Source organism: Eleutherodactylus coqui, chromosome 5 (genome assembly GCF_035609145.1).
Source record: "Eleutherodactylus coqui strain aEleCoq1 chromosome 5, aEleCoq1.hap1, whole genome shotgun sequence".
NCBI classification, from domain to species: domain Eukaryota; kingdom Metazoa; phylum Chordata; class Amphibia; order Anura; family Eleutherodactylidae; genus Eleutherodactylus; species Eleutherodactylus coqui.
In genome coordinates this window covers 151173627-151188058 of record NC_089841.1, presented here as the reverse complement: position 1 = coordinate 151188058, position 14432 = coordinate 151173627, and the positions used below count along the sequence as shown (strand labels likewise).

The window sequence follows — 14432 nt, the reverse complement described above, 5'->3', positions numbered from 1 at the left end:
TGTATAAGGTCAGGAAAATATATTTAAGGCAGTGACCTTCTTCCAAAAACTGACAGTAGGTGGATGTGAGGGCCCCGCCACTTGAAATTTTAACCAACAGATAGAAAAGTTCATCTCTCATTAGACTACTTGAGAAAGATCTTGGAAATGAAAGGCAGAAAAGCTTTACAAAAGATCATATGTCAAGATAACGGGAAGGAAAGGAAAACAGATTTTACACAGGAAACTTAAATCAAGGTTGATTTGAGTTTTTTTTCTCAACTGTTCTGTTTTCTTAAGATTTTAGAGTGAAAAAGCTCTTGTTACGGTGCTTTCCTATAGTGTCGTTTAAGGGAAATTAAAAAAAAATCTACACATTGGTGGTGGTTTTCAATGCTTTCTTTAGGCAAAAAAAAGCTTTGGCCATATATTAGCTGCAAGTCTATAGGGTATATTGAAAAGCTATAAGCAGTGTTTTTTGGTGTGAACAAATTACCGCTCTCAAGCTGCTCCTTTTAGTAATACACAACCCAATATATAGCCCTAATAATAAAACATAGAATAAATAAAATGATATTCACTATAATTGCACAGGAACATATCAACCATGGGGCCCTTGCAATAATATGCCTGTGCTTCACAACACTTAAATATTATATATTACATATGTATTAAAGTGCACTCTAAGGCCGCCTGCAGACGAGCGGGTCGGATCCGGCAGCGAGAATTCTCGCCGCGGGACCCGACCCGAGAGCCTGCAGAGACGAGCGCATACTCACCCGCGCCTGGCGGCCCCGGCTCTTTCATGTGCCGGCTGCCGCGCAGCCGGCGCATGCGCAGACTGGAGCCGGCGGCCGGGTGAGTGCGAGCCCCGCAAAAAACTAGGACATGCCGCGGTTTGTTTGCCGCACGAGATTTAGCGCGGCCAAACCGCGGCCGTCTGCATAGGAGTGCGTATTGTAATGCACTCCTATGCAAACTTTCAGTGGCGGAAATCCCGCGGGAAATCCCGCCGCGGGATTTCCGCCCGTGTGCAGGCGGCCTAAGATAAAAAATAACCATACACATAAAACAGATGAAATTTCATCAACTGCAATATATCCGAATTTCCCCTGCCTCTTTATATCACTGCTTCAAGGATATAAAATAACTTGATTGCATACCGAAAAAATCCGCCCAATCATGTAAATCCTATAAGTCATCCTTATTCCCATGTGTGGCCAGAGTAAATGAAAATATGTGGGTAAGTCAATAAAATAAGCCATGCCAGATATCAGCACTCCCCACCAACCGAGGTAATGCGTTTTTTTCCGGTGTCTATACCTCCAGGTGTACCAAGGCATAGCAGATCACAGCTGTGTATTGAATCCAACTAATGGAGGAACATTACATTCTATTGCATTCTCCACCACTATGATTTCTAAATCTAAACACTCCACTCTATCATTCCCTATACATAATACATATTCCAAGGCCACAGCGAAGAATTTTTTTATTTTGCTTAAGGACAGTTTCACACGGGTAACAAGATCAAGCGATTTTCCCACGATGCGACAGTGCTACAAATCACATGTATGTGAAGCCAATGCTTTCTAATGGGTTCCTTCAAATTAGTGACGTTTTGTAGCCAGCAACATTGCGAGAAAAAAAATTGCGGGTTGCTAAATATTGCCACGATTTGCGAGGTTTTTTAGCCCATGTTTCCCTATGGAGCCTTCCTATGTGTTGCATTGCATGAAAATACAATTTTCGTGCGGTGCAACTTTTGCAGTAGAAAATGTAAAAATCCCCAAATAAGCCCTAACTACCTAAAAAAGAAAAAAAGAGGCGCTGTCTAGCTCCACCGCACTTCTCCCGAAGCTCCCCATCACTTGTTTTAAGTTCTCCGGCAGAGCTTCTGAGTCTCTTAAGTAATATATTTCTCTTTTTTTATGCAGCTAGGGCTTATTTTGGGGGTAGAGAGATGACAGTGGGGAGAATTCTCAAGCAGCTTGCCACACTAGTGGGGAGACCATCACGCCGGGGACACAGACGATGGCTGAGAGGTGATGAGTACTGCGTTTTGTTTTTTTTTAATCTAGTATATACTTGAGTATAGCTAGGCTTATCCTTAAGTCAATAAGTTTTACCAGTTTTTTGTGGTAAAACTTATTGACTCGGCTTATACTTGGGTCAGCTAATACTCGAGTTAATACGGTTGATGATCGAGTACATTTAATACGTAAGGAATATTGGCCTTATCTCATACTTAGTTATGAGTTTCAGATTCAGAATTATGTTGGAGATACTCCTAGTCTGATGCTGTAGATTCTAATGGGTTAAAGTTAGAGATGAGCGAGCATACTTGCTAAGGACAATTGCTCGATCGAGCATTGTCCTTAGCGAGTATCTCCCCGCTCGGAAGAAAAGGTTCGGCTGACAGCGCGGGTGAGAGGTGAGTTGCGGCCACGAGCAGGGGGGAGCGGGGGGGAGAGAGGGAGAGAGAGATCTCCCCTCCGTTCCTCCCCGCCCGCCGCCGGCAGCCGAATCTTTGCTCCCGAGTGGGCAGATACTCGCTAAGGGCAATGCTCGATCGAGTAATTGCCCTTAGCGAGTATGCTCGCTCATCTCTAGTTAAAGTATATGTTTGTTATATATGATCTCATTGCATTATCTTGTGGCAACATTATAATTGCTGGCAGATGTGGTATTGGTGTACAGTTTACCTTCAATATGAATGCACTATTATATATTTTTTTCATTACTTCTACTAAAGTTTTGTCATTTTTATGAATTTGTCTCTTCACTTACTGTATACAATATCTAACTAATGTGCTCCATTGGTCTTTCCATAGAATGTGTTTTTACCTTAACAATTGATCTGAAATATTTTCATCCAGGTGGAGATAGACAGCGGACACTACTAGTTATACAATCATTATACAGTTTATATGCTTGAACCAGAAAACCACATCACTGAACTTTCACTTATTTGCCATGAACAGAGTTGACAGTTCTTTTGTATGATTTTTAATTCCTATTTTATTCTATGGAACTAAATGAGTTTTTTTTTTATCGTTGACCTTGTAACTCTCACATCATGTACTTAAATATAATATATGCACATGCAATGCTACCAAATCTCAAGGAGACCAAACAAGAGTATTTAATAGAAAACCCATTTGTTAGGAAAATTGCAGCTTTGAGAGAGACAGGTATGCAGCCCCATTAACATCTAAGGCATTCTTTTTTTTGTGGAAAATAGCATACAATTTTGTAAACAACATCAAAGTGTTCTTACCGCGACCGGAACAACCTGCATTAGAATGGCAAAGTTAGTGAGATGATTGCAGCGACAAACACTGAAATTCAAGTTTCCTTCTACAAGAATACATCCTTCATTGGACCAAATACCTGAACCAGAGCTGCAAGAAAAGCATAAAAGGGTGTTAACATGGATGTAGTATATCAATGATGAAGAACAGAAACTGAGAACAGTGCAAAATATCAAAAGTAAGTATAGAACGGTTTACAGATTACAAGGCGCATATTTTAGAACTTTTGATATGGGTATTGGTACGGTAGCAAAAAATAACAGGTCTGAAGAGTCATAAGACAAAAATCGAGTCTAGTTTTGCATTGGAAGGATACAGTAGCACAAATTGTGTGGCAGAAACCAGCCTGAAAAAACTTGTAAATAGCACATTACCTGTCACGCCTTTATAAATGGCACTGTTCTAAGAACATATATCAATATGAAAAATATTGCATAGGTACAACCAATAATCCACATAGTCGTTAATAAAATCTCACTGATGAAATCTGACTACTACCCTAATCTTCCATAGCAACCATACTATGGAAAAACCTCTATATGTGAATAAGGCTCAGTTGCCTGCAAAAACAGAGATTCTCAAGTTTAAAGGGGTTGTCCACTTTATACCTTTTTATTACAAAGGTCTAAAAATGCCAGCTTCAGAGTAGCATATTACGGGCCCATTTCTGCATCCGTAATACGGATATATATCCCTGGCCCAACCGCGGGGTTTACTGACAAAAACTCGAAGTATCACAGGGACCTATGATAGTCTGAGTCTGGCTTAGTAAACTCCCCCAGTCGGGCTAGGACACACGTCTGTATTACAAACACAGAAATGCACCTGTAATATGCTTGTCCTCGAGCCAGGCTAATGGCAAGGTGACCATAGCGATCCTAGCTGCTGGAATGTCACAGTGATCAGTTATAATTTGCAGGGAAACCTGATCATAAGTGTTTACTTTTTACCTGCAGCGCCACCGCAGGGAAAATTAAGCATTACATGGTACTATGGTACTTATAAAAACTCAATCTTTTCTAGCTCGCAAGCTAATTTATAATGCAAGAGGTGGTATTAAGCCGCACTAGGTATTCAAAAAGGACAAGTCTATTAGATTTGACTAAGTTGTATAGCTCCTACTCTACTGTTAAGGGCATAGCATTTCTGAGCAACAGGGTGGGGAACACTATTGTAGAAACCTACAGGACTACCCTCCAGTTCCTAGTTCTCTTATTAGGACTGGTGGCACACGAATGGGTCGAATTCCACATGTGGGAGCCCGCATTGGAATCTGGCTCTGACCACGGCCGGCAACCCTGTGTATTTGGTTTATTCTGTATTGCGGATGACCGCGACGGCTGGTCATCAGTCATGCGCAGAACAGGTTTTTTCTAAAAAAAATTTTGATTATTCCCATTGCTAGGCAGTGATGCGGGTACCCGTGCCCTTTTTGCAATGTCAATTACAGATGGGCCGTGGGTCACACAGCTTCCATTGACTTTAATGGAAGCTGTCCATGTGGAATCCGCACAAAAATAGAACATGCTGCGATTTTATTTCTACTCACGGAAATGTAAATGTTTTATTTGAATAGATGTGGAATGAGTTTCAGTTCCAAATGAGCTTTTCACAAGCATAACAATAATGCATTTACCACCATATTTAAGGACATTTACTACACATGTTCCTCAGTGAAAAATGTGATCCAATTAATAAGATAATAAAAACATGGCAATCCTAGTATACATATATCCCACATAGTATGACTCATATAAATTAGTATTTCATTACAAACGGCAGGTGTACCAGGGGGGTTTGGAATACAACAGGACCGTTTCCAGGTGCCTATCCCAGTGTTTCATACCTGATGCAGGGACTTGGAACTGGAATACTGTCGTCACATTTTTTTTCAATATCAGTCAATGAACTGTGGATCAAGTTTGATTTTAGTGTGCACTGTTTATTAAGATACCTGTGTTGCTTTGTCTCCTAACAGGTTGGTTGGGGAATACTGGTGTAATGCATAGACATGCTAGGTCTTCCAGAGAGGAAATGGTCCTTGAAATGGTCACATGGCGGGATTCACAGCAGAATTGTCCGTGTGAATTCTTCTTCTTAAAACTGTGGCCAATCCGCCGCTGCAGTGGTTTTTGCCATGTATATGTGCAGGATTCAGAAGCGTTTTCTGGTCATTTCCGCATGTGGATTTTGCCCATGGATGGGGCAAAATCTGCACACAGATCCCAAGCAAAACATGAGGCAGAAAGAGGTGGATTTTGCAGTGATTCGTAGAGGTGGAATTCACACTGAAAAGTCTGCAGAAGATGTCTTTAGACTTCTGTGCATTTATCTTTAGCAGACAAGAAGAGATGGCAAACAACGAAAACAGCCAAAGGGGCTCAGTGATCAGGTGAGAGCTGCAGTATCCTCATTTTGGCGATCAGCAGGGTCTCTGCACCTGGACCTCAACTAATCAAAGCTTTTGACATGTCAAAAGTTTGTAAAAAGTGTAGTTACTTTTGAAGTTGTTGGGTGTGCTTTTGCTCCTTTATGCAATTATGTTTCATCCAATTCATTCTTGGTGCTTGAGGCCAATTAGTAAGAAATTATTGACAAGAAAAACACATTTCAAGGATGCATATAAATGAACACCTCTCCATCTAAAATGACTTATCAGAACCTTAATTTCAAGGTTTTTATAGGTGTGACCAGCTGTTAGCAACACGAAGTCTTGCAGACATAAAGTTATTTTCCACGGAATAATGTGTTAAAATGGGTCTATGTAGATTCATTTTGTCTTGATTAGTTTCACTACTTTGACGTATTTTTCAGGTCAGTTACTATGGCAGCAACTAGTGGTTCTTACCTACTCTGAAAGTTTTAGAGACTTCTTGGCTCCTTACTGTTCCTATAAAAAAATAAAGTCATAATGCTCCCCAAAGGGGCTGGAAGCTTTTTATATGTACTGTATATAGTCTAGGACACTGTAAATGTATAAAGGGTTCTTATTATGGTTCTATATCACTGAAGTAATTGCCAAGTCTCCTGACTGGACAGTCATCCTGGGGATCTCCCATATAGGTGGGCAGTTGGTGGGGAGTGTCATCACCGTCTGAACTATGTACTAAACAATCTCAGACAAGAGATTTCCCCATACTGCCAATAGAGTAAAAGTGGTAGTCTGAAAGGGATAGCATTCATAGAGGTGGATGCTGCTATCAGGATCACAATGGTGGCTTTCAGCTGATAGCATAATCCTACAGGAACAAGCATGTCAGGGTTGGTATTGGATTTCCTAATTTTTAGTCTTGGGACTTGGTTTTCTGTTGCAGGTAATATGCCATGTGATATTGCATGATAGTTTTTTTTCTCATAAATTCATATCAGATCATAAGAAATAACATATGTAACCATCTAATAAAATGGAAGGGAGGAACATAGTGGTTCAATATGAGCCCACAGTAGGCTGTGGGTGCTGTATTACAGGTCCTTACAACACAGATCCATGTATATGAAGTCTTAGTAAATTCAACAGTACAGATGCCCCCATAAGTAAGTAGAGCTAATGGGAGTTATTTATACAAGTTGCCCACTTGAAAATCAGTACTCAAATAAGTAACATAAAAAGGATGATCGACTGACCACTAACCTGAAGTCCAGAAAGGCACAATATAGGTGTACATGGTTACTATTGTTGACGGCCGGATGGGGCTGCAAAATAAAGAACAGCATATTTAGGAAACAAAGCAGACAAATATGTCTAGATATTATAGAGTTTCTAAAACTATTATTGTTAAATGTTTTTCTTTTTTGCCTTTTTGCACTACTTCACAATAACAAAGTAACTGGCTTATGTAAAGGACTTTGAAATGCATCTCATTAATTTTTGTTACTAAATTTTGATCTGGGTGTCTTACGGTAATGTTTTTTTCACACCATTTTTTAGCAGTCCAGCACTTGTTCCAACCTGGTTTCAGTCTCCATGCAATTATCTGCATGGAGGACGAAAACCAGGAAGGAGCCTGGATGGCACCATAGAGGAGAGCATGTGAGATGGAGACCTCTTTGGTATCTGTTTCACATAGTTTCCATCCAGATGAGTTTTTCAAACTGGGAAGGAAAACACCAAACACGTCTTGATTTCTTTTCCCATGAAATTTTCTACATCAAGGATGGAAACCAGGATGCAATCAGTGCTGGTTTCACAGAACATAATGTGAAATCGGTCTTAATTATAAAAAAATTATATCCAGCTGTTTCATGGGAATATCTTTTTCCAAGAAATCTTAATTATAAGCAAAATCATTACCATTAATGCTTAACTTTCCTAAAGCCCTGAACGGCAAATATTCTTAGCTATGCTTATAGGCTGAACTAGATGGACATTGTCTTCATTCAGCCTAACATACTATGTTACTATGTAATGTGTATGCTTAATCTCAAAAGCGTGGAATGTATTATTATATAAGTACGCAGATTACATCAGTCAGAAGTCTGAGAATACTGAATGGGATCCAGATGTAAGGCTAGGGTCACATAGGGAAGTTTTCTGTATTTTTTTTTTTATTTTTCTTGTTTTTTAAGCCAAGAATGAATTCTAAAGGAAGACATTTATAGCAAATAGAATTATATTACTCTTATCAATAGCTGCTCCTTGTTTAGCATGAATAATACACTTCAAAACCTGCACCAACCTCTAATAGTTGCTATATAGCACTCAGCTTTAATAGAAAGATCTCTCTTCGCAGAAGAAACTTTATAGAAAATAATCTAAATTTGACTAAAATGAATTGATAAAAGAGAACAACTCAAGAATATATATTGGACATTCTCTTTCTTTTTCTTTAGGGTGTATTCGGAATATAACATTGAGAGAGATAATATACAGAAGTCAAATATTCTCTTCTTGTCCACTATACGATATGAAAGGTGTCAAAACTGATGTATAAAAACTGATGCAAAGATTGTCTGCCATGGGTAAGTCCTCCACGGTCCTTTGAACCAGTGTCACTATATTGTATAGTAACAGCAAAGAGACTATTTAATTTCTTTACATCATCTACTACAAAGTTACCTTCCACGGTTACAATTAATAACGAGAAAGACACAGTAGTTAGTATGGTTCCCTTAGAAATTCAATTCAGACTAGGATGCTTTGTTAATGTTGTTTTATGTGTATACACAATGCAGTTCTCTCGCTAGGACCATAAACTGACCAGCTTAATCCCCTAGTATGTATTTGCATATGTTTGCCTTCAGTGAGAAAATTTGGTTGTAAATGCCAGTCCATGGGAATTTTCAATGCATGAATATAAAATCTGCACAGCAAATGCTTCTTCTGTATAAATAGTGTTTATACTGAAGGAATGTAATCTAGACAATTGATTATATTAAACTGGAGATCAAAACAAGGGATCAACACTAAGGCCTCATGTCCACGGGGAAAATCAGATCCGCTGCAGATTCTCCATGTAGAATCTGCAGCGGGTCCCTCCTGCCCCGCGGACATGAGCGCTGAAAATAGAAATTTAAAAGCATTTACCTTTCCGTAGCGGGCGGCGAAGGTCAGCTGTTCCTCACGGCCGGATCTTCATTTTCGGCCGGCGGATGAATTCCTGACGCCGGTGGCACGTCGCCGGCACGTCGTCGACGTGCCGCGCGCATGCGCCGGGCAGATCCGCCGAGCCAAAGCAAGGGAGATGCGGCCGTGAGGAAGAGCAGAGCTTCGCGGCCCGCTGCGGGTGAGTAAATGCTTTTAATTCCTATTTTAGGTCTCCCGCGGATCCGGACGGCTTCCATAGGCTTCAATAGAAGCCCGCGGGAGCCGTCCCCGCGGGAGACCCGCATGAAAATGGAGCATGGTCCAGATTTTTTTATGCTCCATTTTTTTTTAAATGCCTTTTATTGACGATCCGCGGGTATTTATCTACCCGCGGGTGGTCAATGCATCCCTATGGGATGCGGATCCGCGCGCGGGAGATCCGCTGCGGATTTTAAATCACATTTTGCCCGTGGACATGAGCCCTAAGGCTTTGATGGTAAAAAAAAGAAGGCTATCATAGTCGTGAAGTGTCACTGTAGGGTCAACTGGTGGCCACTGATGAATAAAACAATAACATCTCTTGAGTTTTCAAACAATGAATTCAGACGAAACCTCTTTTATTCCCCAAACAACTTTGTCAGAGAGTTGGCATTGTACGAAGAGTGATTGTAGGAAGTGTGGCAGTGCTAAATATGTCAGAAGAACAAAGCTGCAGCTGGATAAAGCAGGGGAGAACTTTTTCATTTAAAAACATTGATCTGCAATCGTTTCCTATTAAGAGAATCCATGAGCGGACACTCCATGGAGAGCAAATTGGCTTTTGTTTAAAATAATATGTTTCTCTGGTTTAACTGAGCATGAAAGTTCATCTGTGAGCTACTTCTGATTATGTTCTTGTCATTGATTTTATGACAACAACACCAGCAAGCTTTCCACTTGCTGTCATGGGAAAAGAACGGTGTTTTTAGTCCACTGAACTTACTCAAATATGTGGAAGGAATACAACTTCAAGTCTAGTGCATTGGTCATGGTCATCATATGCAATAAATATCCCACTAGCTTCATTCAGAATTGGCTTTCCCATACCAGATTTTAGGAAAGGTTTACATATCAGCAGATTGGGAAGATCTCCAGACTTCTTTCTTTACGGACACATGGCTACAGAATGCTCTAATAAGATTTTCTTCTTCTGAAGCCATCTCTCATATTACTGCCGCAAGAAACCCTCAGACGGTCTCTGATTTTCTTTAGGTAAATTGTGTATCGTACTGTTAAAGGCTATGATTACCTTTCCAACATTTTTTGTCAATTTTGTAATGCATTTGAAATACAAAAAAAGCAAATCTGTAAATAATTTAGCTTGAAAATATCCTTCAGATTTGTATTCACAACTTCTATGCAGATCTATGTGTCTCCTGGTTACAGACAGCAAACAAACCCTATGTAGCGTGACCCTAGTGTCATATTCCCTTCCATCTGTCCAGACATCTTGCTAACATACACGTGGAAGGTTAGAAAGAAATAAAAATAACATGAATATTCTCATCATTTTCATAAATACAATTAGCAATTAAAGGAAACAACAACACCAGCATCTTATGCAGTAAAGATATATGGAGTCATTAAGTGGAAGTGGGTGGATTTATATAGAGGTATGCTGGCTAATTCTTTATATACAGTTACATGGAGATATGGTGGACATATATATTAGTACAAAAATGGAAAGTATTATTTTCTAGAAAATATGACCTGCTCATGGCAAGAGACATGCAAATACACTATCCTTATACTGTTCTGATTTTAACAGCATTTCACATAGTTGACCATGACATCTTAATATACTTAAGCAGGTTTATGGAATTGATAGAATGGTTCTTCAGTGGTCATAAAATCATAGAGTTGGAAGGGACCTCCAGGGTCATCGAGTCCAAAACCCTGCTCAATGCAGGATTCACTAAATCATCCCAGACTGATGTCAAGTTCAGTCTCTGTTTTGTCTGTCCAGTCTCTGTTAAGAAGAGGTATGGTTCAGAAGAGTATCTCTTGGCTCATTATCCTCTTCACCAAATCCATCAAATTACTACAGGACTTGGTTCTATCACCAATTCTGTTTGCAGTTAACAGTACATGTTACTATTAGGTAAAATAATCCAGAGCCAGCATGGCCAGGCATACCACTACTGTCCTTAAAGTTAGGAGTCAATAATATATCTCTAGCTATAAATGTCTACAAAATATGTTTCCTCATTGAGAAGGGGGATTGATAATATTTATAAAAGTCTATATTACCCCTCCTATGGGGTAGGGTGACAGGCAGCTGAATGACAGATGTTCTCTGCTGCCTGCTCGTTCCCTGCTATAATCCCCCACACACTCTGCACACAGACATATTGTGACGGGAGTAAATTCAGTGTTCCCAATTCCATTTCAAACAGATGAGCTTGGGTTCTACCAGTGCTATAGACATGTTTTTGGTTTCATTTTAAAGCCAAGAATCTACTGCCATTTGAAGCAGAATAAGCTCTATTTGTCCAAACAGTAATGTTGTTTTCCTCTAGAAGGAACAGAGCTCAGGGTAATCTGTAAGGAGGTTAAAACAAGACTCAAAAGGTGGCTTTTCAGTTTGACATTTAAGGGAAGATAAGACACTTGCTTTCTACACAGGGCATTATAACAAATTGATCATCTTACTCTCAAACTGTGCTTTATGTCCCTGTGAGAAAGGCATATCACAAATGGTTATTGATGCTGTTGTTACTATTTGAAGGTTTAAACCCTGAGTGCACAGCCTGGGGGTGGATGAGGCCCTCTCTGTCATTCTGTGTGGCCTGCAACCATCAAACATTAGACATTTGTGTTTGTATCCTAATGGCACAGAAAAAGTCAGTAGTCAGAAAACAGACATATCCTTTTGGTGCAGTGAACAGAGTTCCTTCATTCAACAGCAGCTCTGTTCTTTCTTCCCTACACTGCAGGAACTAGAAGATGCATGAGAGCTCCCAGCAGTCATTCACACACGTCTTCCTGGTTCTTAGTCAAAGAAGCAGCACAGAAACAGAAAAATAAGTACTACGATAATCATAATAATCTTTATATAGCACCAACATATTCCACAACGCTTGCAAGATAGGCGGAATAAAAACAAAACCACGGGTACATAGTAATCAGTTGATGGAAACATAGGGGTGAGGGTTCTGCTCCAATGAGCTTACATACTATAAATAATGGGGTGATTCAGAAGGTAAAGGGGCTGGAGATGTGCACGGTATGGTGAGATTGAGACAATGCTCAGGTTGAGCGGTATAGTGGCTGAATCAGTATGACTGCAGGGGGCGATTGGTTACGGCTAGCAGGAATTAGAGTCAGTAGGACAGGGAGCATGTTATCAGGTGGAGTAAAGAGGCGTTTGGTTGAGGAGATGTGGTATGCCTACCTTTTTTAGAGCACACCTGAAGTTTTGTGTTGGGATTGCCCGGATAGTTTGGGGCAGTTCGTTCCAGAGGACCAGTGCTGCTCTGGAGAAGTTTTGGACTATGGCTGGTAGCAGTATTGGGGGGAATAAGGCTCTTGCAAATTATTGAATGTAATGTGACTGGCATTAATGGAAGCACTGTGACTTTCAATGTTGGGGGGATTATGCTAGACAATACTATGGGAGGAACAATAGTAGTTGTCACTACTATGGGGACAATGCTGTTATGTTGGCATTGGGGCTATTACGGTTATGAAAGCATTATGGCTGTCATTGTTATGGGGACATTCTGTCACTCTTATGGGGGACACTATGGCTGTCACAGCTATTGCAATACTTTGACTGTTCTTTAACCATTGTTTAGCTAATAGGATAACTGATTCATTTAATTTTCCATCTCTAATTTATAATATAGCCTAAGGCCAAGCTCACGCGACCACCGCGGATTCCGGATGTGAGCCCGGGCTGGTGACCCTACATATAGCACTAACCTGAATTGCATAGGCTCGCAGGTGGTCATATGCAGTACCGTTTTTTGTGTTCTTTTGTTTGTATTTCCCGCACTGCCGCTTAGCGATGCATAGGGGCTGCAGATCGCGGAATATTAAATTCATATCAGCAAGTGTGAAGAAAGAAAATCAAAACTATATGCCTTTCAATGCCTGCGTTTTGCTGCAGAAAGTCTACGCGGATGGCAATTGCAGATTCCACAATTAAAATCCGTTCGTGTGACGCTGGGCTAACTCATTTTGAGAAACTTAATAGAGATGAGCGAGCATACTTGCTAAGGACAATTGCTCGAGCGAGTATTGTCCTTAGTGAGTACCTGCCCGCTTGGAAGAAAAGATTCGGGTGCCGGCGTGGGTGAGAGGTGAGTTGCAGAAGTGAGCAGGGGGGAGCGAGTGGAGAGAAGGAGAGAGAGATCTGCCCTCCGTTCCCCCCTGCTCTCCCCCGCCGCTCCCCGCCCCCCGCCATCACCCGAATCTTTTCTTCCGAGAGGGCAGGTACTCGCTAAGGACAACACTCGCTCGAGTAATTGTCCTTAGCGAGTATGCTCGCTCATCCCTAAAACTTAACACTATGGCTATGAGACAAAACCTCTTCTGGGGTTTCCTAAAAATGTTACATTTTCCTTGTCCTACTATTTAATTAATGTTGCAATACTAAATATTACTGAGCTACAAATACTGTGATACAAAGATACAAGACAGGATACAAATCAAAGAAAAAGAAGTCAATCATTGCTACAATAAAATACAGTCAAACCTTAAACAGTTAACAGTAAATATTGTCCAGTATGATTTGTCATGTGGGAATGTGACAAATGTAACGTACAAAATACATTGGAAAAATAGAAGAAATAGAAGAACATCTTGTAACAAAATTGGAGATAAGGTTGATTTCCTAAAATCCCTTGCCTAGGGACAGTGAAAAGTCAACACATTACAAAGACACAGAAAAAGCTCTCATAGAATATTAGACAAGCATCCTTTCCTCCTAGTCCTTCGCTTTGGGCAACGGTTGTATTAAGACAAGATGTGAAAAGCTGATAAAAGTATGAAGAACATTACTTCACACGGGGTCACACTAGGATGTGTTTGTGTGCTAAATTAACGGTCTGCCTTGAGGTATAATTTTAGGAAAACACCAAACAAATATTTAGAAGGCTTATAGCCTTTATCTTGACATGGCTGTAGTCTTTTAGAACAGACTGTTGAAAGGTTCACAGCACTTCTTGTAAATAATGCATTTTAATAACTACACTTTATTGTAAAGTCAAACTCTTCAAGGTAAAGTCAATTTTTATTTTATTAAGCTGGTTTTTATTTTGTCATATCGATGTCGAAATGAATGTGCGCAATTGTTTCCAGTCCTAGTCACTAATTAAAATGTTTTTATCAAAATACCTCAAAATGAAATTGAGTAAGTCATATACGAAGATCAAAAGTTCTTTTACGCTTGCCAATACTCGTGCTATTAACTGCCTTATTACTGTTGCTGTCTTGGTCCCCTGCCTCTCCGTTATTTACAAACCCGCAAAATGATGACATGTGACTGTAGCAGCCAATCATCTCCAACCCCGGTGACATGATTACTCAAGCTTGTAAACAATGAAGCAACATGGGATCTGGGTAGGGCAGGA

The 14432-nt window shown here is 40.2% G+C and overlaps 1 protein-coding gene across 4 annotated transcripts in view; it reads right to left on the bottom strand.

The window, feature by feature from the left end:
• Nucleotides 1-14432, bottom strand: part of ADGRD1 (adhesion G protein-coupled receptor D1) — a 500100-nt gene that overhangs the window by 250527 nt on the left and 235141 nt on the right. For all 4 annotated transcript variants that reach the window (XM_066603414.1, XM_066603418.1, XM_066603416.1 and 1 more), the window contains 2 exons: nucleotides 6925-6986; nucleotides 3260-3383 (listed from right to left, as the gene is read on the bottom strand). In XM_066603414.1, the coding sequence (XP_066459511.1) occupies nucleotides 3260-3383; nucleotides 6925-6986 (186 nt within the window). The remainder of the gene's footprint in view (nucleotides 1-3259; nucleotides 3384-6924; nucleotides 6987-14432) is intronic.